The sequence below is a fragment of the Anguilla anguilla genome, chromosome 2 (genome assembly GCF_013347855.1).
Source record: "Anguilla anguilla isolate fAngAng1 chromosome 2, fAngAng1.pri, whole genome shotgun sequence".
In the NCBI taxonomy this organism is placed as follows: Eukaryota; Metazoa; Chordata; class Actinopteri; order Anguilliformes; family Anguillidae; genus Anguilla; species Anguilla anguilla.
The window spans coordinates 28,124,909-28,152,532 of NC_049202.1; the positions used below are offsets into that span (position 1 = coordinate 28,124,909).

The 27,624-nt window shown below is 39.1% G+C and overlaps 1 protein-coding gene across 6 annotated transcripts in view; it reads right to left on the minus strand.

The window, feature by feature from the left end:
- Positions 1 to 27,624, minus strand: part of sp2 (sp2 transcription factor) — a 74,550-nt gene that overhangs the window by 13,845 nt on the left and 33,081 nt on the right. For all 6 annotated transcript variants that reach the window (XM_035407198.1, XM_035407201.1, XM_035407197.1 and 3 more), the window contains exons 4-7: positions 20,249 to 20,458; positions 10,901 to 11,195; positions 1,819 to 1,999; positions 1,548 to 1,741 (exon numbers count right to left, since the gene is read on the minus strand). In XM_035407198.1, the coding sequence (XP_035263089.1) occupies positions 1,548 to 1,741; positions 1,819 to 1,999; positions 10,901 to 11,195; positions 20,249 to 20,458 (880 nt within the window). The remainder of the gene's footprint in view (positions 1 to 1,547; positions 1,742 to 1,818; positions 2,000 to 10,900; positions 11,196 to 20,248; positions 20,459 to 27,624) is intronic.

Here is a 27,624-nt window from a genome sequence, read left to right on the forward strand (position 1 = left end):
ATTCTTGAAAAATTCTGAGCATGGCTAAGGCATATGTTTGCAGATGGACCTAGCTGATATACTGTTTTCTGGGCTAAGTTAGAACTGGGGAGCGACAGGATTCATTCTGTCTGTCTCTATCTACTGAACACACAATATTTTGGTTATATACATTATTTCTGAAGTGTCTAAATAGGTTAGTAGTATTATAGAATGAGGATATTTCACACTGTAACGTAAGCGTTAGTTAGTTTGCTTGTATTTAGAGTTTAATGTATGTACCGGATATGATCTCAACTGGAACATTGCCAAAACATGGTGGACAGTTGTTTTAATGTCGTCCCATCCCCATACAAGAAAACATCACATACTGTAGAGTACAGAAAAATATATGAGAGTTAATGATTACACATTTAGGTACTGTACCACAGTGTGATAATGTTCTTGCATTATTTTTTTTAATCTGATATCAATGTTTCACCTTAAACCTTCATAAGGGGCACATGTATATGCTTTATAATGGACAAAAAGCATTTTATTCATTTTTGGAGGGATATGTTTCAGGACCCCTAGATATTTTAAGCCACTGTACTGACGGAAAGTTTGTAATTCCGACTTGAAAATGATGCAACAGTGAGTTTCTTCAGTCAAACAGTTGATTTGTAGTGAAATACGTGATTATGTTGTGATTAACAGCAATGCATAATTTAGATGTTTTGGATAGATTTGGAGACACTGGATACACTGCTTACTTTTTGATTCATATATCTTTAGTAGTTCTGCGTATCCAAATTTAGACTTGACGCACTTGTGGTCAAGGGGTTTTGAACCTGCTGTACTGTATATTTGCAATCTCTCAGTATTTCATTGCAAACTAAACAAGACCAGGGCAAAATCTAGTATATGGCTGGACCGAACCGGCCGACCAATGGTGTAACTTCATCAGTCAGTCACTCAGTCACAGACATGCGCGGTGTAACTTCATCACTCACTCAGTCACAGACATTCATTTTTGCTTTTTTGCCTAGACAATTGCACTAGTGGCACTTTAGTTTATATTCATAATTTAGGAAGAAATAATTTAAGTTAGTACTGTAAATGGTACACCTGTCTTGCTTCATTTAAGCCATTTTTCAAGTATCTGTGATGCTCACACCTGGAGTTATAAAGCTTTAAATAGGGTACCCCCTTAATGGGAAAGGATTGGCCAGATTTGGCATGTGCGCTAAGGGATTATTACTGTTCTAAGACTATCAACTTACTTCAATAATTATTGAGATTATATTTTCTATTGTGAAAATGCTGGCCAATGTAATCGTAGAAATTTTAATATCGACACATGCCTAGTCTCTGTGCAGGTGAATCATAGTTACTAACATTTCACAGTAATTACAACTTGAAAAATATTAATCGTTTGAAATGGGACTCTGGTTTGAGTGAGTAATTGTTGGTCGGCTAGACAGCATGCACAAAATAATACAGTTATTGATGTTAACTTCTAAGATTTATTTTTAAATACCCAGCTGTTCCTTTGCAAAAACAATGGCAAACATGGACCGGACACTGACCTGTATGTGTCCTGGCGTGTCGCTGCAGTTCATCGCTACGTGTGAAGCGCTTCCCGCAGAAAACCCAGTTACAGACGAAGGGACGCTCCCCAGTGTGTAGGCGTACATGTGCCCGCAGCAATGAGGTCTTGCGGAAGGTCTTCTCACAGCCTGGGATGTGGCATATGTGCTTCTTCTTCCCCATTTCCCCTGGTCTGCACAGACACATAGTCAGACCAACCTACAGTGCTACCTTAGGCTACAAGAGTATATGCTCTTCACATTTACTTACCTTTTCTCACTGTCTTTGCAGTTTGGGCAGGTGCAGGCCATACGTCGTTTCTTCTCACCGGGCTGGCCCTGGATCTCCAGTGTCAAGGCTTGCTCCACTTGCAGCTGTCCCTGGGAACCACTCACCCCACCCAGCTGCAACCCACTACTCTGCACAGTCTGTACGGTGAGGTGTTGCTGACCTGGAACATACAAATATACAGTGAGCTCCCTAATGTTTGAGACAAAGACATTTTTTTTTCATGATTTGACGCTGTACTCCACAATTTTAGATTTGTAATCAAACCACTCACATTTGATTCTCAATTGATTCCCATCTTCTTTTATCTTAAAGTATTTTTAGAAATTCTGGTTTCACTATGTAAAAATTACAGCACTTTTCATGCATAGCCCCCATTTCAGGGCAGCATAATCTCTGGGACAAATTAATGTGACATAAATCTGATGAAAAACATGTTTTCAACTTACAAAAATGGCAAGTTACTCACACATACAAAGCACTGTCTATATGACATTAATTCAAACTAGCAAAATGTAGGCCTGCCATTTGATAACAAAATTACGGCAAGTTACAAGAAATAACATTGGCTATTTTAGCTCACACAAATTAAACAAGCTGTATTCCAAGGCATTGCTACCCAACATTTCCTAAATTGTTTCAAGTAACTTGACCATGTGTACAAGCATAGAGTACATTAATGGGGCAAATATATTCATGGATAGGTTTGTAAGATCCAATATTCATTTAATATGCCTCAATAAGTTTTATCTGTATTCATATATTTGCCTGCCCCAGCCTTTCTGTAGAGTGCATGATTGTACATTTCTTGGTATAAATGTCTGCTTGTACTGTAAATGTGAATGTTATAGGCTGCTAGGGAAATGTCTGCATGGGAATAATGAAGTATTCTATACGTGTGTGTACGTATGTTATGTCCATCCCTTTTATCCATTATCTATACCCACTTATCCTGAGCAGGGTTGAGGGAGGCTCTGGAGCCTATCCCAGCATGCATTGGGCAAGAGGCAGAAATACACCTTGAACAGGCCACCATTCACTCACACTCATACATACCTATGGGCAATTTAGAGTCTCCAATTAGCCTACCTGCATGACTGTGGGAGGAAATCGGGGCACCCAGAGGAAACCACTGCGAACGCAATGAGAGCATGCAAACTCCACACAGAAAGGCCCAGGCCAGATTTGAACCCCAGGACCTCCTTGCTGTCAGGTGACAGTGCTACCCATTACACCACCATGTCATCCATATCTGTATTTATTGTATTTATTTTACGTTGCAAACATACAATTTGTGGTACATTTTGAAAAATGAACTTGATCCCCAAGTATAAACAAATCATTTGTGGAGGAACATCCTTTCTGTAGGGTATAAATAACAGCACTTTTTATATGTAGCCCCAACCCCCTACCCCCCACCCCCACCCATTACAGCGTGACGCTCTGCCAGGGCTGTACAGCAGCTATCAAAAACTCCTGTTTGTTTTGGGGGCTAGTTGCCTTATGTTTTCTCTTCAGCAAATTAAATAGGATTCAGGTCAGGGAATGACTTGGCCGGTCAAGATTTTATTTTATTTTTTCCAGTTTTTGGCTTTTAGTTTTGCTTCAGCAGTATGTTTTCGATCATTGTCTTGGCTATAGGATTGAAGTGCCTTCCAATGTGTTTGGAGACATTTGCTTGAACTTGAAGTAACAAGATGCTAAGAAGAAAATCCTGCACTTTCTGTGCTATACTGTCTCCAGACAGATTTCTAACAAGAATACAGCCAAGATAGTTTACAGATACCTTGTTACCAATTAACATGTCACCAACTAAAACTTTAGGGCAGTTCTTTAGTCTCATCTTAGATCCAAATAACTATTGACTCTGTCTTCCCAAGGTGAAGAGAAAGCTTATTGTCAGTTAATCATCTACTGACATTCAACATTTCAGAACTTAAAGTGTGTTCTATGACACTTTTGTCTTAAGCTGGCAGTATACTCAGTAAAAAGAAAGAACGTCAGGATTGAGAACCACCGGCGAACATGTCCACGAACACTGTTCTCGGTATACTCAGTGAGAACACCGTACCGTTTAAAGTAACTCCACGCCGTTGGGGCGTGAATAATTACGAATAATTACGAGGCAGCTATTAACCGAGGCTGGAATCTCGCCCAGACCTCCGTCTCGCGGCTACGCCATGGATGTATAAAGAGAAGGGCTACACAACACAAAACAAAACAAAAAGTTTAAAGTGTTTAAAGTGGCTTTAGTTTATCTAGCTATGCAAAAGAAGAAAAAAAGGCGTAGGAGATGGTACTCTCGCCCTCTAAATCAGAGTAGGACGGAGAATGGAGAGTTTTGTCTGTACATTCGGCAAATGCAGAGTTTAGACGAGGGGGTCCACTTTCTCTTATTTCCGAATGTGTGCTAGGCGTTTTGATGACTTGCTGAAATGAGTAGCATCATTCATTAAACTTGCGGGAACTCACAGAATTCCCATCTCTACAGAAGAGAGATTGGTGTTGACTCTCCGTACATTAGCATGTGAAGTCTGCCCTCTGAACTCTCAACCGTGACATAACCAACCATGTGATATTTGGACCAATAGCTGAGAGGAGGAGGTTGGAGAACAAGAAAGACATTTTATAAAAGTTCTCCCTGGAGGCCGTCGCACACTGCACTGTGAAAACACACAACACTGCGTCTTTTTGTTCTTCAGTTGTTCTCATTGCGTCTTTTTGCTCAAAAAGTTCTACTTCTTACGAAGTATACTGCCTACTTTAGCTTCAGCTCCATCCTTAATCCCTTCATGCAGATGCCAAATCTGGCCAATCCTCACTACCTATGCAGTGTCCTATTTAAGGCTTTGTAACTCCAGATGTGAGCATCACAGAGACTAGGAAACTGTCTTAAATAAAGCAAGACACTTGTACCATTTATAATACTAAGTTACTTAGATTAGTACATACTCATAATTTAGGCCAAAGTAATGTGCCACAAATGCAAAAAAGAAAATGCAAAAATGAAGTTGTTCTTTAGTTTCAAATGAAATACTGAGAGCCACATATGTAAAACAGGCAATACCATACATGTCCTGGATCATACACTTCTTGACTACCACTGTGCAAAATCAAAGGGTGATATTTCACTACACATCACCTGTTTTGGTTTATGAAACTCACTTTCGTACAATTTTCAATTGGGAAATTCTATCGTATACATTTGTCTCTTATGATGATTTAAGATGAAAACATTGATATCACACTGAAAAATAATGCATAAACACTGTGACACACTATATTAAACATGCCTAAATATGTAATCTTTCACTATTGCATGTTTTTCTGTACTCTACTGAATATAATCTTTCATTGCATGGGGATGGGAAATTTCTCGCTAATGTGTTTTACAAACGGTACTATTTATGACCACTTCAAGGGAAATTTCACATTCATCTAGCACACATCTGCACACAGTAAATTTTAATTCGTATTTTCCATGCCCTAAGTGACTATGGAGATACTAATATCTCACGTTATGTACAGTAATATAATATTTTGCATCAGTAAAAGTTGAAGGGTCTAGCTTCATGACAACCCGGTGCATGAGACATGACACGTCTGAGCCACTTATGAATGCTTACACTACAGTATGTAAAATGACCACATTAGAGAATAGCCAAACCTCTTGAAAGACACTAAATTTCATTGTGAGTGGTATGAATTCTAACAAAACAGGCCACAACAAGCCACTACGCTAACAATACACAGGGTACACTAACAATGCCTGACAGCTATTAGCTATCCAGAAATACAAATATGATGAGGATTATTAGCAAAGCGCAGTTGTCTATTATGACCAATGTGAAAACGAAAAAATTAAAAATATGACACGTCTTCACCATGCTGGTATGTACACTCCCTAGACTTCATGCTTCCTCCCCCTCTTCTGACTCACTCCCCAAATCCATGTCAGCAAGGTAAAAATTTGCTTTAGCCATGCTGATGGGCAAGCCAAATAAGTAAACTTTTCCCAAAACCAAAGGAAAACAACAATTATGACTCAATAAATGCTTGTGTATTACTGCGTTACATAATGCTTGAAGCGAGCATTTTTGCTGTTGTGGTGCAATTTTAGAATGGTTTCTTTAGCTAGACACCACAAGACATTTGTCTACTGCCTTTTGATCTTCCCGGTCTTCTGCTGTTAAAATTACTGCCCATCAGCTGGACCTTTCTGAGTGTGTACTGAACACTGCATCTGAAAATCATAACCCCTTTGCGCACATGCCAACTCTGGCCAATCCTTGATTTAGGGGGTACCCTATTTAAACCTTTACTGAATAACTCCAGATGTGAGCATCACAGAGACTTGAAAAATGGCTTACATGAAGCAAGACGTGCACCATTTACATTTAGATTAGTTTATATTCATAATTTACGAAGAAATAAAGTGCCACAAATGCAATTGTCTAGGCAAAGAATCAAAAATGAATTTGCTCTTTTTCTGTTTGCAATGACATACTGAGAGATGGCATATATTACAGCAGGTTACACTATACATGTCCTGGATCAAAAACTCCTTGACCACAAGTGTGTAAAATCTAAGGGTGGATATGCAGAACTACTAAAGTCTATGAAGCAAAAAGTAAGCAGTGTCTCCAAATCTATCCAAAATGTCTAAATTATGCATTGCTGTAAATCCCAACATAATCATGTATTTCACTACAAATCAACTGTTTTGACTCAAGAAATTCTGTTGCATCATTTTCAAGTGGGAATTACGCTTTTTAATTAAGCTTTCCGTCAGTACAGCGGCCTAAAATATCTAGGGGTCCTGAAATATATAAATATATTTATCCAAAAATGAATAAAACGCATTTTGTCCATTATAAAGCATATACAGGAGCCCCTTATGAAGGTTTAAGATGAAACACTGATATCAAATTTTTTTAAATAATGCAAAAACATTATCACACAATGTGATACAGTACCTAAATGTGTAATCATTAACTCTCATATGTTTCTCTGTTCTACAGTATTTGATGTTTTCTTGTATGGGGATGAGATGACATTAAAACAATATTCAACCGTCCACCACGTTTTGGCAATGTTCCAGTTCAGGTCATATCCGGTGTATTAAACACAAACACTGTTTAGCAAACCGACGAACACTGTGTGAAATATCCTCATTATAAAATACCACTAACCCATTTAAAGACTCTCAAAAATAACATAGATAACCTAAATATTTTCAGCAGTAACACTTACATTTAGATGATGAAATCTATCTATTTATGTCTAGACATAGACATAAACAGAATCAATGCTGCCGTTCCCCAGTTCAAACTTAGTCCAGAAAACAGTATATCAGCTACGTTTATCAGAAACATATGCCTTTGCCATGCTCAAAATTTCTCAAGAATAATAATATTTTCCAAGAAATGACAAAAGTCATTGATAAAATTTAGCCAAGTGCAGTGTCTTTTACTGATATCGGACTGAATGCGTAATGCAGCCATAATGACACAACACTTTCGTAAATGCTGAGCTATAAAACGCAATTCCAAAAGTAAAATTATACATATCACACATCATTAGAAAGCTTATTCTGTCACCTATTGGATCGAATAATAGTCGATCAAGCCAGATTGTAGTACAAAGGATGACAACACCGTAAACTACAAGTGTGGTATTACGCACAGCTATTTAGGAAGGTACCCAGGCGTCACAAATGAGCGTATACTTCACAAACAGATTGTCCAAGACAATATATGACCACTCAGTCTCGAAAGGAACATTTCTACACGTAAAACCAATGATAAGGTTGTAAATTTATTCCATATTTAGTCACAGATATTGACAGTAGAATGACACGGTATAATTTTTGAAAAATTTCTCATTTATTTCAGTGTTCAGTAAGCGAGTGTTTTTCACAGCTGTACTGGCATACCTTCGGCTATTGTTGGCTTTATATTGTTGCTACTATGAAATACAAATTTTTTAATGTATGGCCCTAATTGACACTATTGTCCAGTGTGTTATGAGTGGGGGTGTAGTTACAGATAAGACTGCAGGGAGGGGGTGCTTAGTAAATGGACGACCAGTGCGACAATGGCGGCACTTAGAAACTCCATCTTTGGCACAGTTGTCCTGAATCATGTACTAACAATGCTAGAACACAGAGTTTGTGTTTTCAACTCATAATTTGGTTGCAGGAGCACAGAATGTCTGAATTGTGCAATCTAGGCACACCAACCACTAGGGGAATTGCGCGAAGAGCTTTGCAAGTTCTGAAGGGGAATAACCTCGCCACAATATGTTTACTTGGCCCTGCACATCTAAGGCTAACACCCCCTTCGCTGCCATATTTCTTAGAGCTTTCATATGCCTGTTTTACTTACACTACAGGCCAATGGTATTAGGCTACCTGTGGGTTTTTAAAAATTTAAGAGATATGATCCCTCCCAACCCCCATTTGCAAAATGACTGGATAGACTTCCAATAATCTGTTTAATTGTAATTAAAGGAAGCCAAAGGAAGTTATTTGAGGAAAGTCATGTCTAAGATTATTTTTAGGTAAAACTAATCTTTTTGTGTTATTGTAGGTAGAAACTTAAAAAAGTTTGCACTTTGGTTTGTTATTCAATAAATGTGCATATTGAAATTAATTAGGGCTGTCAATCGATTAAAATTTTATATCAAATTAATTACGATATGTAATTAATTTATCAAATTAATTGCAATTAATCGCACATTTGGTTGGAAGAGCCCCAAAATGAAGATATTTCAACTCAAAAACATTGCATTATTGTGGCACATGAGTAAAGCATTGAATAGAAATATCAAAACGGGGCATTATAAATCAATAAATTGTTTTATTCCATCATTTTTCCAAATACATGTATCATTGAACATAAGTCTATCACTTAGCCTAAAATGTGGCCATTAGTTTTTTTATTTTTTTATTATTATTTAACATAAGCTTATCACTTAAGCACCAATGTGGCCATAACAGTCTTTTTTTAACTATTTAACATACTATTTACATGCTAACGCACTGACCGGTTGGAATTGTGCAACGCACGGGGTGTTTCTCAATACCAAGAACGCAAACTCCAGACTTGTAAAGTCCATTCTTGTGGAAGACCGCACATGTAAGCTCACAAGGACAGAGAACACTGTTATATGTATTTGAGATACCATGCGCGTTTGTGACGTGTGGTTATGCTACCTGACAGTCAATGTCCTCGGTGTATTCTAGTTTCTTTCAAATGCTGCTTTACATTGGTTTGGGGTATAGTTTTATTTAAATTGTAAACTAGCGTTAATTGTAGGCTACTTAAAATATAAAAGGATAAATCGATGCAGCCAACCAAGCGTCAAGAAGTTAGCCGAGCCATTCCGATCATTTAAAATTGCTCTCTGTATCAGCTAACAACTTCAAGTCAGCGTTTGCTACAGCACACAACTCCGCTTACCTCTGTTGATGCACCCCTCGTTACAACCGAGGCTAGTACTGGCTACAGTGTGCGTTCGTAAATTCACTCCGGTGGTGTCAGTGGCACCCCGAGTGCTCTCTTGTCATTTAGAAATTAGCACTGCTGTTAGAGGCTTAGAGCCACACCAACCACTCCAGCTGAAGGGCCGGTTTGTCAAAATGGCTGACAGTGTGGGAAAAATTTGACTGTTGAGTTATTTGACAATATAGGTAGTGTTATTCAACATGCAGGAACTTACAGCAACATTGGTACACCAATTAATTAACATAAATATTAAATAATATTATATGCGCTGTTTTTTTTAACGCATTATTTTATAATGAATTAATTAATCGAAATTAACGTGTTAATTTAACAGCCCTAAAATGAATTCTTCACTGCCTTTAAAAAAAAGCACAGGTAGCCTAATACTTTTGGCCAATACATGGGCTAGTGAGAAGCTTTTTGAAACTGTGGAAGTGCAGTTTTTGTCTGATGTTGTGTTGCACAAACTAAAGCCAGTGACTGCATAGTAGGGAAAAGGGGGGGACCCTAATTTCACCATGAAGCTTGGGTCGGGTCCAGGTCATACACTGAGCACATATGATACAGTGATGTGTAGTCAAGGAAACAGCCCCCCAATTCATCCACAAAATGCTAAAATATTGTTCAAATAACACAATAACACCTTTGTATTTTGACCGTATTCATACCACTGATTTACATTAAAATGGGTGGCTGAGAGACCTATACTGGAGCCAACCACATTGGTGTTAGTGAGAATGTTTCTTAACAAGACCAGGAAGCAAGCTTCAAAAACTAAGCCATTTTTGGCTGCTTGGCTCAGCCTTGGTTACTTTTAATTTATAATACCTTAAAGTGTTTCTTAATGCAATATCATCAGTCATCAAAGGTTCAGTTCTTTCCTTGATTCTGACATACCTCACATTTTGAAAACATAAAAAAATACCCCAGGCTTTAACTGCTTTAATACATCGCAGAACCATAACCCTAACAAAGCACACCTCATTCAACAGCTAGAGATCTTGCTGAACTGCTAATTATTAAAATCAGGTATGCCAAATTAAGGTTGAACAGGACAGTAGATCTCCCGGAACAGTGTTGGACAGCCCTACCCTACATCAGCATTTCAAGCTAGCTCAATGAACTAGCCTCATTGGCTTGTTAGGTATACAAACACACATTTAATTTATGACAACTCAATAGACTTGTGGATACACTGTCAATGGTGCTAAGCCAACACTTGGAGTCGTCTTTATACATTTTTAGACAAGTATTTAACAATACTAGGCAACCACTTGCAGTGACAATCACATTTTCCTCAATCTCGTTTAAAAATACAAAGAACTGAAAGCCCATCCCTTCTCACACCAGACTAGATCATCTCCTATTGGGCTGCTCTTCCTTAAAAGTTAGATCCCGGTGAATTGTTGCTTTGACGGACCACCACAGGCTGATCCAGCCAAAGTATAAGCAAATACCAGTGTATTCTTTATTGGGCTTTCTTTAACCACCAACATTTTCATATTAGCCTAGTCCTATTTTGAGGTATTGACATGTAAAAGCACATAGAATCTTACCCCCTGCATTGGTGATGGTAACAGGCACTCCCTGCACTTGCACCCCGTTGATATTGATGGTCTGCACTGCTTGTGATGCTGAGGACAGTTGGGCTGCATTAAGTGCAATCAGACCTCCTGCTGGGGCAATCTTGGGAAAGGTTCTTTCCTTGCGACCCCCAGCCAACATCCTCTTGCATCCCCCAGCCGAGGGCAAGGCGACAGTGCCTGAGCTGGAAGTGGGGGGTGGTGTGGACACTGTGGTTTCCTGCAGCTGCACTGTCTGCCACTCTCCTGAAGCTGTTTTAATTAGTACCTGAAAAACACACACAACTACAGGGTTGTACTATATGTCGTAATCACTGTGAGGCAGATATTATATACTAGGGGAGTGCAAAAAGTGTTTGTCTTGGATATGGCTATTTCTGGATTTAGAATCCAAAGGAATGATTTAGCATAATGTTTATTATCAACAGAGATAGGGAGAACCATTAGTTGACATACATAATTACATTAGCCTTCTCTCCAGCGTTTCAATGTTAGAATCTGGTTTTGGGATTTTAGCTCAGGAGGTAACTGTAAAGAAATACAAGCTCTTGCTGGGATTAAGCTTGTAATGTGATATTGGGTTGAGTTCTCCGTTATACCATACTACAAATAAATGGAATTAACTTTGCAGGCTTCTTTGCTTGAGGTCCACATCAGATGATAAGTCTAAACTGAATATATGGCTGACCTGTTGACTATAATGTAGAAGCAATTTTGAATAATGCTACAATAATTGTCAAATATTCTTTCCTTCTTTTAGTATGCATAACATAGGCTGTGCACCATTAGCTATCAAGCAAAATAAAAATAAATACTGACAGGTTGTTCTCTGACTATCTAGCTAGTTACAGAAGCTAACTGGTGGGCACGGAATACTTTAAATATACATTCAGCCAGTCAATGAAAAATAATAGTTCATTCATTTACACATTGAAATAGGCCCAGTATACATTTCAACAAAATTATTGATGTTCCTGCTTGCAGTTACAGAACTGTATTGAGGCGAAAAATGCTAAACATCTACAGATATGCAGAAAACAATGTCCAGATGTGAAATGGTTTGGCATTGCCATGCCTGAAAAAACAATTAACTGGAAATTGGATTTCCTATATTCATCTGCACAGGACAGTCTTCATCAACAGGTGGTGGGTGCGAACTTGAGTGAGAAACATGTTTAAAAGTCTAATATAGCAGTCATTTGGAAGAACACCTTTAAATAGGCTAAAAGAAACATTCAAAACTGTGAAATTGTACAATAAATCCCTATTATTTCTTGGTTAAAATGCAGTTTCCTCTTTATCCAATACATGTGCATTCACTTGCAGGTAAAGGACAATTTTGGAGTGCAGAGTCTAAAGCATGAATATACACTTGAGAGAAACTCCCAAGCAGCTTGCACAATGACATTATGCCTCCAGAGGTTGTGTGTGCATATTACCCAATAGGGGTGTTTGATGATCAATCTTTCTTTATTACACATTCACGTTGATCAAGCTTAACAATAAAAGATTTATTTTATTTTGGGTCTTCTAACGTTACACCCCTCTATTGGAGAAAACGTAATGATTGAAGTTGTCAACTATATTGTTTTTGTATTTTTTTTTTTCTTATTAAAACAGGACAGGAGTTGGAAACTAGCAATAGCTATAATCTCTGTATTACCTTAATCTACGGCGCTAGCTATGCTATTTTTATTTCTCAGCAGACTAGAAAATATCCTAACTGGATATGTCAACTTAACACAAAAAATATATTGTAATCCTCTGGGGCAAAGCAGGAAACATCACATTAGTGTTCAACCAATATATCAGTAAGTTTAAATATCAGACCGACATCTGTCACTTTAAATACATTGGCTATGGCCACCAATCTCAGCCAGCTGCCCATGTGAGGAAGCCTCCCTGGACAACCAGGATCCCACAGCGACCACCGGAGGCCGCACCTGCAGACGCCTCCCTCCCTCCGTCCCTGACTAACTTTCCAACCCTAACGACACCACATTCCTTGTATAGTCGGTAGTGGGCGAATTGGTTGGTTGCACGTATTGCTTAAGAGCTGAAGTTATGCTTCCCTCTCCGGCACTACCGGGAGCAATACTCCTTCATAGCTGAGTGAAGTTATTTAGTCACGCCAGTTACACTGTACATATATAGACGCGTCCCACACAAACGCGACCAACATGACATTTGCCCTTCCCCCTTTCGTCCTCAGACAAAGGGACACGTGCGCACACATAACCACACACATGCACACCCCTACCTTCCCGTATTTAGCTGTAGTGTAACCAAAAGAATTAGAAAAAATGGTTGGTCAGTGGCTGCACGCAATGTTATTAAGAACCATAGGACAAACTAATTAAGTTGAAGAAATCACATATAGGCTACTTAATAGTGTGCAACATATAATTCTATTAAGCAAATCCAACAATTTTATTTATTTTGTAAATCCAACTATTTATTCTTTAAGTCTACTTAATAAAACAGCGTACAACCACTAGCCAACATTCTATATCTAGTGTTGGGCAGAGCTACTAGCTTAATCGGATATTGAAAGCAAATCCTAAAATGGACCAGATTGTGTCACCACCACGATTGCCCTGCGCCAATTGCACTGACAAAATTTGTTACTATCATGTGATATATAAGCCAAATTATATAGAAACCTATATTGGCATAATTGTAAAATCATTACACTAATATCATATCTGGACAAAATCCCAGCTTTTAGATTCACGCCATTATTAGTTGGATATTTAAAGTGAAATTCCCTTCCTAAAATGAACCTGCTTTATTGTGTCACCAGAACTGCTCTGCCCATATAAAATGCAAGTTATCGTGTTTCTGTCACATAATATATGACATTCACGTGACCATACCACGAATGAATGGACATGCTTAATGTAACTCAAGTTCTCAACAGCAGCAGATTGGACACATTTCACATCAATCAAGCGTACCTGTCTGTCAGACAGAAGCCGTAGGCAAATTGGAAGAAAATGGGAAGAATTATACACATTTTTTTAAATGACATGGCGATCTACCAGCATGGCCTCTGTGATCGTGATCAACGTATTGGACACACCTATATTAGAACATGGCAGGTATTGACCTGGTGGTGGCGCTATAGAGCACGTGCAAAAATTTCCAATAACTTTGAAGAGTCATAACTTTGGAACCGTTTGACCTACAGACACCATTAGAAGCCCCTGTTCAACAGGAAAAAATGATATTTCTGGGCCAAAATAATGTGCAGGCTACGATTTTTCTACGATTTCAAAATTTTTGAAAATCACTCAAAAATAATGGATGGTTCTTCTCATGAACCATGATGAGTCTTTGTGTACTGTGCACAGTGTCAAAAAGCCTTGGGTGTATCATAGCCCTGATAATCGTCTGCTATCAGATAGGTCCTATTGTAAAACTTCCAGCAGAGTACCAAATTCGGGCTTGGAGTATCACGTTACTGTTAGTCTAGGACAAAAGATAACATTAACCTTGTTGAACATGTAATTATATGAATACAATTTTTTGTTTGCTAACGTTAGCTATCTCGAACCAGGTAGATAGCTCACTTTCTATATTGTACATTTTTCTATATTTTTTATTTTTATTTTCTATTCAATTATACCATGTCATTCTACTGTCAATATCAGTGACTAAATATGGAATAAATATACAACTTCACCATTGGCTTTACGTGTTAAGATGTCCCTTTCAAGACTGAGTGGTCATATTATTGTATTGTACGTATGTGAAATATACACTCATTTGTGATGCCTGGGTATCTTCCAAAAAAGCTGCGCGTAAAACCACATTGTAATTACGGTGTTGTCATCCTTTTTAGTACAGTCTGGCCTGATTGACAATTATTTAATCCAGTAGCTGTCAGTATAAGCTTTCTAACAATGTATAACGTCTAATTTTACTTTAGGAATAGCGTTCTATACAACGTTCTATACAACGTTTTTTGCATTATTTTTTAATCTGATATCAATGTTTAATCTTGAACCTTCAAAAAAAAAAAAAAAGATTTTGCGCACTTGTGGTCAAGGAGTTTTTGACCCAGGACATGTATGGTTTAACCTGTTTTATATATGGGATCTCCCAGTCTTTCATTGCAAACTAAAAAAAAAATTATTTTTTGCTTTTTTTTCCCCTAGACATTTGTGGCACTTTATTTCTTCCTAAATTATGAATATAAACAAATTTGGCATCTGCTCAAAGGGGTTAATATACTTCTAAAGTGAAATAATTTTTAATGATGTTATCCATAGCCTTTTCAAAGTTGTTAGCAGTTTTGTTAGTGAAGTTGGCTACAGGTAACATTAGCTAGATGATGCATGCTGTATCAAATTAATTTCCCAAATGCAGTTGTATTAACAAGCTAGCTATGTTGCAACTATAAACAATAACAGCAGTTCCCATGGGGGAAGACACCTTGATAGAAGAACATATTTAAATACAAAAACTACCCAACCTTGGCATCTAGCTGTGTAAGGTAACTACCAAAAAGTAACACTACTTACAGGCCAACTCCACGTTGCTTGGCAAACTTCAGTTGACACTACCAAAGAAAAGTAATTCCAAGGTTGTCTCTAGTTGTTGAACGAGCCCTGTCGGCTTGTCTTTTTGCTCTATCTAGGCTTATTAGGATCTGCAATTGCAGCAAACTAGCAACAAACACGTTGTTAGAATCTGATCCCAAACCACAGGCTCTGTAGCCACGCCCACCGCTGCCCACACAGAAAAGAGCCTAGAAACGTCCCAAACACATTTTAGAATAACAAATACAATTAAAAGGTGCATGTATTCAGCAAGACATAGATTCCTAAAGCATCATAGATATGTCTTAGCATGGTTATTTTATAATATTTTCAAGTAGAAAACCCTGCATAATCTGCCTTTAATTCTTCTGCATTCAATGTTCAGAAGAATGTGCCTTTCATTTCAGAGCATTTTTCAGAGCCAAGCCTGGAATAAATCAAAAAAAGTGCTGTGTCTTATGATATGCTAATTTCCATATACTGAACGGTTCAAAAGTTATGACTGTTCAAAGTTGGAAATATTTGAATGCGCTCCACCACCAGGTCAATAGCCGCCATGTTTTAATAGATAGCAAATTTCACGCATCCAAAAGAAAGTGGACACCTGACATCCAACATCTCATCCAAAATTATTGCCATTAATATGGAGTTTGTCCACCTTTGCTGCCATAACAACCTTCACTCTTCTGAGAAGGCTTTATCAATAGATGTTTGAGCATTGCTGCAGGGATTTACTTCCATTCAGCCAGAAGAGCATTAGTGAGATTGGCAACTGATTGTGTGATTTGGCTTGGCTCGCAGTTGGCTTTCCAATCGATCCCAAAGGTGTTGGATGGGGTTGAGGTGAGGGTTTTTCCCCACCGTTCTAGAAAAAAACATTTCTATATTGACCTCACTGTGTGCCCAGGGGTACTGTCATTCAGAAATAGGAAAGGGCTTCCCCAAACTGTTAAGGAAGCCCAGAATCGTCCAGAACAGTGGTTCTCAAATTGTGGTCAGAAGAATTCCAAGTGGTCCGCGAGTTGATTTGCTCAACTGCTTGATTTGCTCAACAAAAAAAAAAAAAGAAAAATGTGAAGAAACACATGTCGAGGGGGGCTTCACAGTTTTTTGCATTAGGGGAAAATGTGAAGGCTATGGAGGCTTCATACAGGCTTCATACACTGTTGATCGCAAAAACGTGAAAACCTCATTCCATAGGGGAGAATTTAGTCAAACCAGCTGCAAAGACTACGGCTAACATAGGGAAAAGGGAAGTGATGAAATGAACAGGGTCACTCCAATGACATCGTCCAGCGTCAAATAATATCCATGGCTGAAAATGTTGAAAGTTAGCTGGTGACACGCTTACGACAGAGCCAGTATTTTTCACTACAATTACAACCCCAATTGCAAAAAAGTTGGGAAAGTATGGAAAATGCTAATAAAACAAAAAGGAGTGATAATGTAAATTCTATTCACCCTGTACTATATTGAAAACACTACAACAGAACATTATTTCATGTTTTACCTAGTTAATTTAATTGATTTTTGAAAATATACACTCATTTCAAATCTGATGACTGCAACACGCTCCAAAAAAGTTGGGACAGTCGAGTGTTTACCACTGTGTAACATCACAATTTCTTTTAATAACACTTATTAAGCGTTTGGGCACTGAAGACACCAGTTGGTTAAGATTAGCAAGTGGAATTTTCCTGTTCTTCCATTATGCACGTCTTCAGCAGCGCAATTGTACGGGGCCTTCGTTGCCGTATTTTGCGCTTCATAATGCGCCACACATTCTCAATTGGAGACAAGTCGGGACTGCAGGCAGGCCAATCTAGCACCCACACTCTCTGCTTATGCAGCCATGCACTTGTAATCGGGGCAGAATGTGGTTTGGCGTTGTCCTGCTGGAAAATGCAGGGACGTCCCGGGAGAAGACGTTGCTCCAAAATTTGTGCATATCTTTCTGCATTAATGGTGCCCTCACAGATGTGCAAGTTACCCATGCCCACACCCCCATACCACGACAGACGCTGGCTTTTGGACCTGCCGCTAATAATAGCTTGGATGGTCCTTTTCCTCTTTGGCCCGGAGGACATGATGGCTGTTTTGTCCAAAAAAAATCTGAAATGTTGACTCGTCGGACCACAAAACACGCTTCCACTGTGCTACTGTCCATTTCAGATGAGACCGAGCCCAGAGAAGTCGGCGGCGCTTCTGGACAGTGTTGATGTATGGCTTCTGCTTTGCATAATAAATCTTTAACTTGCATCTGTAGATGTAGCGGCGAATGGTGTTGACTGACAAAGATTTACCGAAGTATTCCTGAGCCCGTCATGACATCCATTACAGACGCATGACGACTTTTAAGACAGTGACGTCTGAGGCATCAGAGATCATGCGTATTCAGAAGTGGTTTTCGGCCTTCCCCTTTACTCACTGAGATTTGAACGGATTCCTTGAATCTTTTAATTATATTGTGCACCGTAGAGGGTGAAATGCCCAAAATCCGAGTGATCTGTCTTTGGAGAACGTTGTTCTCAAAGTGCTGGATTATTCGCTGACGCATCTATTGGCAAATTGGCGAGCCTCGACCCATTCTTGCTCATGAAGGACTAGGGCTTTCTTGGTAGCTCCTTATATACTGTAACACGATTGCCTCACCTGTTTAACATGATCTGTATCACATCACTGTGATATCGTTATTAGTCCTAAATTGCTCCTGTCCAAACTTTTTTGGAACGTGTTGCAGGCATAAATTTCATAATACGTATACTATATCAAAAAACAATGAAGTTAATTAGGTAAAATATGAAATACCTTGTCTTAATACTGTTTTTGTTTGAATACAAGTCAAAGTAAATTTACAAATATCTGCTTTCTGTTTTTATTTGCACTTCATTTACCGTCCCAACATTTTTGGAATTGGGGCTGTAGACAAGTTCACCGACATAGGGAACAACTCAAATCTCCTGTGTCTCCTGGTACGTTTATGCTCGGGAAGTACTTGACTTTCTGTTGCTCCCTGCCTACAAACACAACAGGAGAAGCTATATTGAACTTATGCAACAATTTAATTGTGCAGAATAACCTTGATTGCACACAAGGTGTTGGTGTTTGCACCGACAGTCCAACTGCATTGACTGGAAAACAGAGGGGGCTATTAGTGTGTGTACTTGCAGTTGCACCATTCGCAACAGTGCCTTTTTAAAGCTCTGTGTGAAGAGATGGGAAGCGAACACACAAAATTTAATTTCCATTACTGATGTTCGCTGGCTGTCGTGTGGTAAAGTTCTCACCTGCCTGTCTGAACTCTGTGACGTGGTGAAGTTATACTTGCATGATTGTGACAAACCGAATACATGATTTCCAATGGCTTGCAAAATTGGCATACCTGGCTGATGTTCTCAGCACCCCAAACAAGTTTGATTTAGTGCTGCAAGGAAGAGCTGTCACCATCTTTAATTTCCAGGACAAAACAAAGACTGCACGCCTCAAGATGGAATTACAGTGTGCCTGTATCAATCGCCAAGAATTCAAGTCTTTCCCGAAGCTCACAGATTTGCTCCTCACTGTGGAAGAGGAGCTAGATGGCGACACAGTTGCGGCTTTCAAAGTATACCTGCAAGGCCTACGCTCGCAATAGGGGAAACATGTCCCAGAATCAGATGCAGGCTTTGAATGGATCAGAAATCCATCTGGGGACAAGACACACATCGAAAACATCAGCGTCAAGCTGTCACCAACAGTGGATGACAACCTTGTGGATATTTCATTGGATGGGACACTGAAGATGACTTTCAGAGAGAAATGTTTGACAGACTTTTGGGTCCAGCCTGAGAATCCTGGGCTGGCTGACGCTGCTCTGAAGCAATTAATGCCGTTTGCTACAACATACAACAGTGAAGTTGGATTTTACACACTTGTTGATCTGAAAACAAAAAAGCGAGGCTAAGTTAGGCTATTTCAAGTAGGTTAATTTGTAGCCCGCTGTTGAACCATTGTTTTTAGGAAGTAACAATAGTTTCCCCCACATTTGTGGAGTTAGGTGGTTCACAACCTTTTTTTTAATGGCTTAGTGGTCCTCCACCTGAAAAAATTGAGAACCACTGAATCTAGAATATCATTGTATGCTGTAGCTAAGGGGCCATGCCCAAACCCATTGGTAGTACTATCCATTCATTTACATGACTGCATTCTAGAGGTTGAGTGATTCCTTTGGCCACAGCTCCGTTTCTGATTGGTCTAGAAACTTGCTTCCCAAATGTTTCAGTAGCCTGGAGTCTGCACTTTGGATAGTTTTATGCTTGTTTTATGTTAAATAAAAATGACAAAAATATAGTGAAAATGTTACAGGCATCTTTCTCTGTGCAACACAAGACCTTTACGAACAAAAATAATTTGACACAAAGTTCTAATTATGATATGTAAACTTCTACTTGGTCTACAGGCTTAATGATGTTACTGTGTGGAAGCTCCAAGTCTGCACTTCCAACAGGTTTTCCCCTGCTTGTCCTAGGAGCAAGAAGCGACTGTATGCATCCAGAAATAGCATGTGTTGTTTGTTACAGTCAGGGATAAAAAAATATCAGCAAAAACTATTGCTTTATTTTAATGAATGGGGTACCGCAAGTCAGAAATCAACATTCTTAGTCCCCTTCCACAGAGCCATTCATGCTAAGTATCAATGCAGTACAATAAACAAACCTTGGCCTTTTTTCTATATTTCCAGTAAGTAGCCTTAATTGTAATTGTAAACCGGGTAATTCCACTGGATGTGTAGAGATACCTGTGTGGGTTCAGCTGTGGTCATCTGATGGCTGGGAGTGGGTTGTCTCTGTGGGACAGGAGGGAGGGTGGCAGAGGCAGCCTGTACCACTTTGAGGGCCTGTGGAGGTATCTGCACCACCTGCTGATCAGGCTTCTGCTGGACCAGTTGGACCTGTTGTACCACGGCTGGCTGACCTGAGCCCTGCACGATCAGTAGGTTGTTTCCTGCCTTTGAACACAAACAGCAAAAAGATTTTAAATGACACACATCCACAAGAATATTGAAAAGATATTGATGATGCATATAAAGTTAGATTAAAACACTGTGACCTTGGTCACAGATTAAGTATTGTAGTCCTGCAATGGATTTGTATTGTGGCGTTATTGCTTTCACCCATGTGGAGGCCAGTCAACTTCTTCCGCACCGTTCTTGACAAAACCTTTTTTTATGGACCTCGCTGTGTGCCCGGAGGCATTGTCATGCTGAAACAGGAAAGAGCTTTCCCCAAACACAGCATAGAATTGTCTAGAATGTGATTGTATGCTGTAGCATTAAGATTTGCCTTCACTGGAACTAAGGGGCCTAGCCCAAAACATTAAAAAAACAGCCCCAAACCAAGGGGTGTCCAGATACTTTTGGTCATATGGTCTCTTTAAATTGCAGACTGCCTGCTGCACCATCCAACCGCACCAATACGCCACCTTGTATGCCACATCTGTTCAAGGGTTTTTTGGTGCATTCCACCAAGTCTGTGAAAAAAATTCTAGGGAAAACACTGATATTTCAGGAATGCACTATCAGTTGGAAGAATGCATTTTTAGTTGGATGATTGTGAAGAAATGTAAAAAAATAAATAAACGTTTGTTGCATTACAAACTTTATTGCATTACTTTAAAGTTGTATAATTTAAATTGAATTTATTTTTAAAAAATCAGTATTGGCCAATGTTTTCTCAAAATAATCGGAATTGTATTGGTCAGAAATTTTCATATTGGTGCATCCCTAGTGCTGAGCATTATTAGCAATGGCTAACAGTTGAATCTTACAACCAATGCAAATAAAAAATGTGTCAATAATTGAAATGTTACAAGCAGTAATATGTACATGTTTGTATACAACTTAATAAGTACTGTTCTTCTGACCCCCAACTCATTTGCTTTAGCCATGCTGATTCGGTAAAATTAGCAAAATCTTCCAAAAACCAAAAAAATAAATAAAAATTACACCTCAATGAGTGCTTGTATATTACTGTGTAATGTTGCGGTTGAATGCCTAATGCTGTGCTGAAGCAACTACTCATGCAGATACGTGGGGCTCTCACTGTGTAATAAAATTCAAATGAAACATGCCATACCATTGGAAAGCTTGCACTGTAAAATAGTTATAAAAAAGGAACAAACTGAAACTGAAAGAGTTACACCGGAGTAATCTGTAAAGTTTTTTTCATGTGACCGCTGCAAATACCTATCCCCACTTTCTATTTGCATGTTTATGTCTCAAACAGATTGTTCAAGACAATTAATCACAGCTGAATCCTGAAAGAGACCATCTTTGCATGTAAACTTCCATGTTAAGATTATATATATATTCCACATTTGGTAGCAGATACTGATAACAGAATAATGAGGTACAATTCCACAAAAAACCCTAATTTATTTGGCAATTCCGCAAGTAGTGATTTTCACTGCTGTACTTGCATACCTTCAGGCTATTGTTGGCTTTATCTTGTTGCTACGGTGGAATACAGATTTTTGCTAGTGAAATCATTTTTATGAACTCCAGGATGGATGCTATTCTTCTGTGTGTCATGCTTGGGCGGTATAGTCGCAGATGAGACTGCAGGGAGGGGATGCTTGTTAAATGCATGACCTACATGGCAATGGCGGCACTTAGAAACTCCTTATTTTGCATCATTGTAGTGCATTGTGTACTAATAAAGCATAAAGACAGAGTTAGTTGTTTCTAGTTGTTTCCACTAGTTGTTTTTGGTTGCAGAAGCAATGAATGCACAAGTTCAACAATCTCGGGATATCGGCATCCTGGCCATTAGTGGGCTGACCTCCCCTGATGGATTAATATTTGCAAAGGACCGGATATTGTTAGTTCAGCTCAGCTTCATCAGTACAGGAAATTCAAATGGGAAGCCAGAGCTTGAGGAGCCTCTCATATTATTCAAGTCTCCTCTTTGGGAACATGGTTTCCCAGTGAAATACAGTAACAATGGACAAAGAGTGTTGGACTGGATGAAGACAGTATGCCGGCATAATGACACTGGCTGCATCCACAAAGGTGGTTCTGGTGTACTACGACCCCTTATTGGATACAATCACGATTATGTACTTCAGCACGTTGTTTTACGCATGCATATGTACAACTTAATGTTACGTTAGTTAAATTGGCACCCTTGTAGACAGGTAGCTAACAAGGCTATCTACCAAAGACAGCTAACAGTCATGAAGATACACTACACTATTAGCCATGTAACTAGCAGTTGTTAAATAGTCAGCTACCCAAATATAGCTAGCATGTGAGATGATAAAGTCACGTTAAATTCCGTTCAATTCATACCGCAGAAATGTTTTTTAATGGAGATGCTTGCACTGTGAAGATTCAGTTGCGCTTATGTACAATTACCAGTACGTCAGTTATTGTATGTTCCTGCTAAATAGTGCTATCTAGCTAGATGACCACCTAGCTAGAGATAGCAACGTACCCACAATAGAAAGCTAGAAGGCAAGTTATTAGTTAGCTTGCTATTACAGTAATTGCAGTTTCCAATCAAACATTAGTTATAACCCCAGGACAATGCTGTTTTGCCAATTTCATCTTCGCGCTACCATACCATGCTTGCGATACAGGCCTTTCTACAGTTTCAACTAGCTTCAGCAAACTACTACTACAGCACTACAATAACTTCTTTAGTCAGCAGGCTAATAATGGGTAAGAATATCCTACATAGGTCCTATGTGAATAAGCATATACTCAGGCATGTGACAACCTTAAATCCAATAAAGGGTCAGTACACCACAATGGCACCGGAACTGGAAACAGAGAGTTGCAGCCACCGTTGGGGATGCAGCCAGTGTTGCTACGCCAGTATAGAGTGTTACAGTGATGATGCCTTTCTGTAGGCCAACCTGGACGTTTCTTCCGCCAAGGGTTCCCTCGGCAGATTTCCAATGCTTTTTCCCATAGGGATTTCGTTTTCTGTCAAAAATAAGGCCTGTGGTTAACCTATGCCTAAGAGACAGTTCATGTTTTGTTCTACGAGATAAATTACACCCATTAATATCTCAACCGTGAATTTGGAAGCCGTTATGTGCTTTAAAAAAGTAAGTTGCTAACAAGTTGCTGTATTGAAACTATAACAGTTGTCGCATGCAGGTTCCAGAATGCAACCATTATTGTAGTAATAATATAATATTTAAAAAATTTTTTGCCATCTTTCTCAATTTAGTTATACCAATACCCCGTGTGGACCAGCCACAGTCCTGGTCGATGCACTATCCTCTGTCGGTCTGGGGAGGGTATAGAATGCCACATGCCGCCTCCAATACATGTGGAGTCGCCAGCCGCTTCTTTTCACCTGACAGCGCGGAGTTTCACGCTATCTCCCCCGGATCGCCTCCCCGCTGGACAGGCGCCCAGTAGGACCAACCAGTAGGATGCAGCAATCAGGACTCATACCCTCACCGGCTTCCCACCCGCGAACGCTGCCAATTGTGTTCATAGGAACGTCTGACCAAGCCGGAAGTACCGCTGCCGGGAATTGAACCTGGGTCTCTGCGGTGGTAGGCGAGTGCTTATACCTCTACACTACACAGACGGCCCAATATTTAATTCTTATAGATTTTTGTGTACTGTTACACCCTACATACAACATTGGGCTGGCAACTGAAACCAATGTGAAGTCATACAACTACATGGTTTACACGTTCATTATTCACCAAGATTGTTTAAATAATAATATGATAGTGTAATATTCCAAAGTGCTTTTCTGTTATGTCACCCACACTATACTTAATCTCATTTTAATTTAGTATGATGTGGTGCTGAATCAAATGGTGTTCGGAAGTTCAGTGGGCATAAATACCTTGTAAATGAGAGAGGTTGCAGGAGAATAGGCAGACTTTTTTAAGTTAGCAGAATGATCACAAATGCTGAAATAGCTGCTGTTTACGAAAGAGGTGTGCAGAAGAGCAACTTTAAATGCACAATGTGTGGAACCTGGAAGCAGATGGGTTACAGCAGCGGAGAACCATATTTTGTCCCACTCCTGTCAGCTAAGAACAAGAGGATGAGGCTGCCATAGTAATGTGATCACCTAAATTGTCGCCCTTTTTAGTACAGTCTGGCTTGATTGACAATTAATGTATTCCGTGAGAGTATAAGCTTCCTAACAATGTATACCATGTCTAATTTTTCTTTTGGAATATCGTTTTATAGGTCAGCGTAACAATGCATTCACTTATGCATTCACTCTCTGGTAGCAGTAGAAGACGCTGCACCTAACGAAAGGTTGTCAACGATTTTTCGTAATTTCTTGGAAGATACTATTATTATTGAGGACTTCTGGGCATAGCTAAGCCATATGTGTGCTGACAGACCTAGCTGACATCGTTTTCTGGAGTAAGACAGAAGCACCATTGATTTACTGTCTTTGTCTCTATCTACTGAAATCAGATAAGATTTAACCCCTTAGAGACTTGAAAAATGGCTTAAATTAAGACATTTGTACAATTTACAATACTAATGCAGATTAGTTTATATTCATAATTTTGGAAGAAATAAAGTGCCACAAATGCAATTGTCTAGACAAAAAATCAAAAATGGATTTGCAATTTATTAGTTTGCAATGAAATAGAGAGATTGCATTTATACAGCAGGTTAAACTATACATGTGCTGGATCAAAAACTTCTTGACCACAAGTTCATAAAATTGGGTACACTGCTTAGTTCTTGCTTCATAGATCTTTAGTAGTTCTACATATCCACGCTTCAATTTTATGAACTTGTAGTCAAGAAGTTTTTGATCCAGGACATGTATACTTTAACCTGCTGTATATATGCAATCTCTCAGTATTTCATTGCAAAACCATTTTTGTTTTTTTGTCTAGACAATTGCATTTGTGGTACTTTATTTCTTGCTAAATTATGAATATAAACTAATCTAAGTTAGAACTGTAAATGGAACAAATGTTATAATGCTTAATTTAAGCCATTTTTTAAAGTCTTTGTGATCCTCACATCTAGAGTTATAAAGCTTTAAATAGGGTACCCCCTAAATGGACAAGGATTGGGCAGATTTGGCATGTGCGCAAAGGGGTTAAGGTAAAAGATTGTGATGCTTGTGTTTTGTGTCCATTATTAATTCACTAAAATTGCACCAAAAAAACCTCTAAACAGTGGCATGCAGGGTGGCATATTGGTGTGGTTTGACGGTGCAGCAGGCAGTCTGCAATTTAGACCATTTAACCAAATGTATCTGGACACCCCTTAGTTTGGGAATGTTTTTTCATGGGTTGGTCTAGGCCCCTTAAAAAAGGTTTTGTCGAGAACTCTGCGTAAGAAGTTGACTGGTCTGAACTCAACCTCGTCCAACACCTTTGGGATGAATTGGTAAGCCACCTGCAAGCCAGGTATAACTGCCCAATCAGTGCCCGACCTCACTAATGCTCTTCTGACTGAATAGAGGCAAATACCTGCAGCAATGCTTCAACATCTAGTATGAAGCCTTCCCAGAAGAGTGGAGGTTGTTAGAGCAGCAAAGGGTGTACCAACTTCATTTTAATACCCATAGGTTTGAATAACATGTTGGAGGTAAAGTGCCCACATACTTTTGGCACGTAGTTTATGTTACTAGTTAAAGTTACAATCTTGAAGATTTCCGTTTCGTTCTCTTTGGCGGTACCAATGGCGAGAAGTAGGAATTGCAGGTGTGTTTTTGGACCTCACTTCCCAACTTCCAAACAGTGTCGCCTGTGTGATGTCAGTCAGTTGGCACCTGGGCCACGGTAACTATAACACTTGCTATTTACTGAATAAAAAATGGTTGTTATAAAAGTAATGTTATGTACATACTCATTCATTTTCTAACATTAGGCTAACTTAAGCTGTCTTTACAATGCAGAGCCGGGTTAAAATGCTGCAGCCCTTGGGTAGAATTAGTGATGATCAATTTCCACAAACGTTCTTTATCCACCTTTTGCTCAGCATGAACATCTTTACACTGCAGAAAAGAATTCGCGGGATTCGCTGTGGCTCGTGCAATTATGTATCTCGTGCACAATAAGCAGTCTTTTTTGTGAATGATTGTTGTGTGGTATTTTTGAAACAACTGCCTTGCAAAATGTTACCCCTGGTGTTTCTGGTTTTGCTAGCTGAACTGTTCGAGAATAAAGCTGAGCTGGGTGTTAAATTAGCAATCAGAACAAGAAGAATAAAACAAAAACAAAGGAGATTTCATCAAAAAGGGCATAAAGGCTGAAGGAACATATGATGAAGCGTAATAAAATAATAACAACACTAATCCATACTGCCGTATTTTTTAATTTAGTTTTCTCCGGCTTGATATCTTTACATAGAAACCAGACCCGGCTCTGCTCCACCTATACCCCGGGGGTTAATGCTCTGTTTAAAGACAGCTTTATTCTGATCATTATAATATACTGATGAACTTGATGGCAATGTAAATAACAGTAACGTTAAGGCCAGTTCAGATCAATAATTCGCAACGAGACGAAACGGTTTTAGAATGTTGCAGAGAAAATTGCAGCGGTGTGAACTGGTTAGTTGCAAAGCATCTGAAGCAGTTGCCTGGGGTCTCAAAAGACCCATCATGTCAAATCGCCAAGTGCAGTTTTAGAACGTTTACAATCAGACATCTTGGAATTTTGCAAGTTGCATCCAGTCTCGTTGCAAATCACTGATCTGAACTGGCGTTTAGTTAGCTACATTGCAACGTTGCAACAAAGTAGCATTGCATTCGAGAGACGGTTTGTGAGGTCGGTAGCGTTAGCTAGCATTTTTTCTAATTGTTAGCTGACATTAGATTATGTTAATTACATTAGCTAGCTAGCTAATGTAATGTTACCTGATATGAGAGATGGATACTGTGCGCAACGTTGTCTAAACTAATGTTGGCTTTCTTGACATGGTCCGGTAGCTACCGTTAGCTGTGAAATTAGCTATGTAATTTAGTGACGTTACATTGTCATCAAATGTAATACGACATCTACATCAACAAATAATATGACCTCTCATGTTACACAAAAACTTTTTAGGGTTCCATACCGCCGCCACCCCCCCCCCCCCCCCCCCCCCCCCCCCCCCTTCTCTGTTATTGTAATGCTAGCAGACACCGGAAAAAAAAAACAGTACGCTGCTCACACACA